This window comes from Melanaphis sacchari, unplaced genomic scaffold (genome assembly GCF_002803265.2).
Source record: "Melanaphis sacchari strain LSU unplaced genomic scaffold, SCAv2.0 Contig116_pilon_pilon, whole genome shotgun sequence".
In the NCBI taxonomy this organism is placed as follows: domain Eukaryota; kingdom Metazoa; phylum Arthropoda; class Insecta; order Hemiptera; family Aphididae; genus Melanaphis; species Melanaphis sacchari.
The window spans coordinates 882,800-886,361 of record NW_020270453.1 but is presented as its reverse complement, the minus strand read 5'-3'; the positions used below and the strand labels follow the sequence as shown (position 1 = coordinate 886,361).

Sequence of the window (3,562 nt, the reverse complement as noted above, 5' to 3'; positions counted from 1 at the left end):
CAAGAATATTATATTATTCTTATTTAAGTTGTAACATTTTTATGGAATTATTCAAAAAGTTGTGAAAATAATACTGGTACATATTTTGGAAAGAGAATTGAATCAAAGGAATCACAATTTTTCTATTTAGTGTAGAATTAGTAGGGACCATTATTTGATGACAAAAAATATTATTATTATTTATGAACAACAGGCAAATATTATATTTATTAGTTGTCTTATCTTTTACTTTTCTCTATAATCCTACTCTTACACATAGGTAGATTTAATTAGTTTTTAGATATTGACTTTAATATGGGTCATTATTATGAAGTTTGAAAAATTTACTATTCATATTATTTACAAGAATATTTACAATACTTAAAATAAGATTTATTTAAATTATACAACATAGTAATATAGTACATAAAATTATTATTAGTTTAAAAAAAATGAATTAGAACGAAGTACCTATGTACTTATAAGTAGTATTAAAAAAAAAAAAAACTTACTTATTTATACAATTTATTAGGTATTTAAAGAATTTAATAATTTATTATAATTTTATCACGATTTACCATATTTTATATGCAATTGTTATTCTTTCATTATCGATTAAAATTAAACGTTTATTAATTTCAATATAAATTTGAAAAATTTAAATTTCAATAAATTGTCACATCAAGTGATTAAACAGATGCAGTGAACTAAAAATATTAGACAAGTATATGGTATTAAATTAGACTTAATACAAATAAATTTATAATTCCTAAATATAATTTTGTTATATTAGGTAGGTACTTTGTTAACCCATCTATTCCATTTACCCTTTTTTAATTCATCACATTATTTTATACAAAGAAATTCATATATTTGTGTTCATAATTTTTGGGTTCACATTAGGTATAATACATAATAGGTCAACTTTCAAATTAAGTGAAATAGGATAAAAATGTATAAGGTATTGAAGTGAAGTTTTCATATACTTAGTAGGTATTTCAGGTATTTGGTAAGTAACTTATTCTATTAAATTTGTCTTTGAAAGATACGAATATCAGGAAGTATAAATAAAAATTGTAAAAAAAATTAAATTTTGGCTTCCGGGCGAAATAAAACAACTATATATTGTATTAAATATACTATTTAACTATACTGAAGGTCCTTGAGTGTTTGATATGATTCTCATAGGCCATAACTAATGATAAACATTGCCCATTGGGCATAAATAATGTTTTGTTGATTGATTAGTATCTTGAATCGTGCTATGCATTATACCCTGAGGGTGTTTATTCATATGATTGCATTTATTATTATTATAAAACAAATGATCAGAAACTAAATAGATAGATATAGATAGGTAGTTATTTAAAATGTTTATCGTTATCAACTCAAAACATATAGCTCGTACTCGATTCTATATGGCAACGCATCATAAATGTAAATAAAACCTAATTTAATCTAAATAATTTAAAATCGAAAACTATTTATTTTTTTTAAATTAAATATAAAGTGAATTAAATTTTACAAAGAATAAATTATAAAACGATGTCGAAACAATTGATTAATTTAAATGGGGTTAAACTCTTGACTAACACAAAAAACAAAAATATTAAGAAAAACCGGCTGAAGAAAAAAAAAAAATGTGTGTGCTGTTCTAGAATATTACGTCGAGATGAATCTTTAGAAAAAGTTGTGGCTAATGACAGAATGATTTACTTGTCTTCTATTCATCCTCCCGTCATTCTTGGCCACAAAGATTGTATTCAAGCACCAATCACAACACCCAAGCATAGAGGATATTTGTTGAACTTGGAAAACTATGGAGTAAGTACCTAGTGTTATTGACTTATTAGTTATTTTTTATTATTACACAAAGGTCATAATATACAAGTTAATACAACGATTGTTAATTAGGTATTAAAAAGATTTTAAATTACGTGTTTCTGTATGATTTTTGTTTGAAATTATAAAAAAAAAAAAAAGGTAGTTAAATAATAAAATAGACATTTTATTTTAGAAAGTTGACTGATTTAGATCCCAAATTTTACCTACAAAAATTTCCGTTCGGTATTTTACAGAAATTATATACCTGCATGTGTACACTTAATCAATAAATTTCATTATTTTTTTAAACATTTTTTTAGTAAGTAACTATTAAAAAGAATCTTTCTAATTTTTACACAATTTCATTGATAAATTTATATTAACATCTTACATTAGCTATTGTGAATCTATTTTTTAGTAACTCAGTTCTACATAATGTGACACCAGATTCATTGAATGAATGATTTTACATATCTATTTATTTTATTATTAATCATACAATGAAATCTATTCAGAATTTTTTGAATTTTGTCTATGAACCAAACTTGGCTAGGATTCAAAATTATATATTCAAAAATCTAATAACAATATTGGGTTTATAATGCAAAGTATATAACTTTTAATTATTTAAATTTTTGAGAATTCCGAAAAATGTTGTTTAATAAATCTTAAGTTTCTTATTGGCTTTATTAAGTTAAGATGCGATATAAAGAATGATTGATAGAATAATACCTATATATTTACCTAGGTATTGATTGTATTTGATGAGGAAGAGGAAAGGTTATTTGCATTTATTTGGTAGTATTATATTTTAGCAAATTTAAAGTAGGTATTTCACTGTTTAAAAATTAGCATAGTGTATACAATTATTGGAAAATTATAAAAATTTACAAAATTGAATATATAACTATATAGGTACTTTTTAATCTGTTAAAGAGTAATAAACAACAAAGAGAGAGCTAACGTCAGAAATTAGCATGACTATAAGTAGATATCAAATATTTCTGATAGGCCTGACCAATTTAAAATCATGAAGTAAGACCTGTTAAGTATGATAATAACCATATTAAGATGGAATAATTTACATTGATTGATTTATATATTTAGCAATTATACCTATAGGCTATAACTACAACATTGACTCTACAAAATGTTTTTTTATGCTTGTATAAATTACATAAATCTGATTATTGTGTCATAGAAACCATATTATCAGTTAAATAGAGATATAATGTAATAATAAGACCAGTAAAGTTCTATTCAATATATTTCCAAGTTCAATAATTATACTTTTACAATTGTAGCTTAATGTCTAATGCAGTGAACAAAATATTTATGCAACTTACTAGTTACTATAAAATGTTTATAATCGTTTTTAGACAAGATGGTTACCAGGTGCTGTAACTAAATATGTGGCTATATTGATGGAGAAAACAAAAGCAGGAACTCTTGGACCATTACCAGGGAGAATAAGAAATAATAGGAAAATACTAGACTAGTCAGCAACATTCCGTAGAAGAAATTAAACAACAGATTAAATACTATCGTTAGAGATGATTGTTAAAAGTCAAGTAGAAGCACACACACACACACACACACACACATATATAAACTTAGTTATTGGAATATAAGAAATCCACGAGCATCAAATACCGCTAAAATCTTGTACAACTACACTTAATCTAAGTGCTGTGGTTCTAAAAACGAATGTACAGATCAACTCCTATTACGCGGAATGTAGCAGTACCGTAATGTGTGA

At 24.3% G+C, this 3,562-nt stretch overlaps 1 protein-coding gene across 1 annotated transcript; it reads left to right on the top strand.

The window, feature by feature from the left end:
* The first annotated feature begins 1,524 nt into the window (after positions 1–1,524).
* LOC112603986 lies at positions 1,525–3,302 on the top strand. The gene is made up of 2 exons (XM_025352829.1): positions 1,525–1,803; positions 3,183–3,302. Exons 1-2 carry the CDS (start codon positions 1,525–1,527, stop codon positions 3,300–3,302), a joined length of 399 nt encoding a protein of 132 aa, XP_025208614.1.
* Positions 3,303–3,562: the final 260 nt, after the last annotated feature.

Excerpts from the sequence above, each read along its gene's own strand:
- LOC112603986 (XM_025352829.1), top strand. The coding sequence starts at position 1,525 with ATGTCGAAACAATTGATTAATTTAAATGGGGTTAAACTCTTGACTAAC. Across the intron at positions 1,804-3,182 it reads TGAACTTGGAAAACTATGGA|ACAAGATGGTTACCAGGTGC; the intron begins GTAAGTACCTAG and ends AATCGTTTTTAG.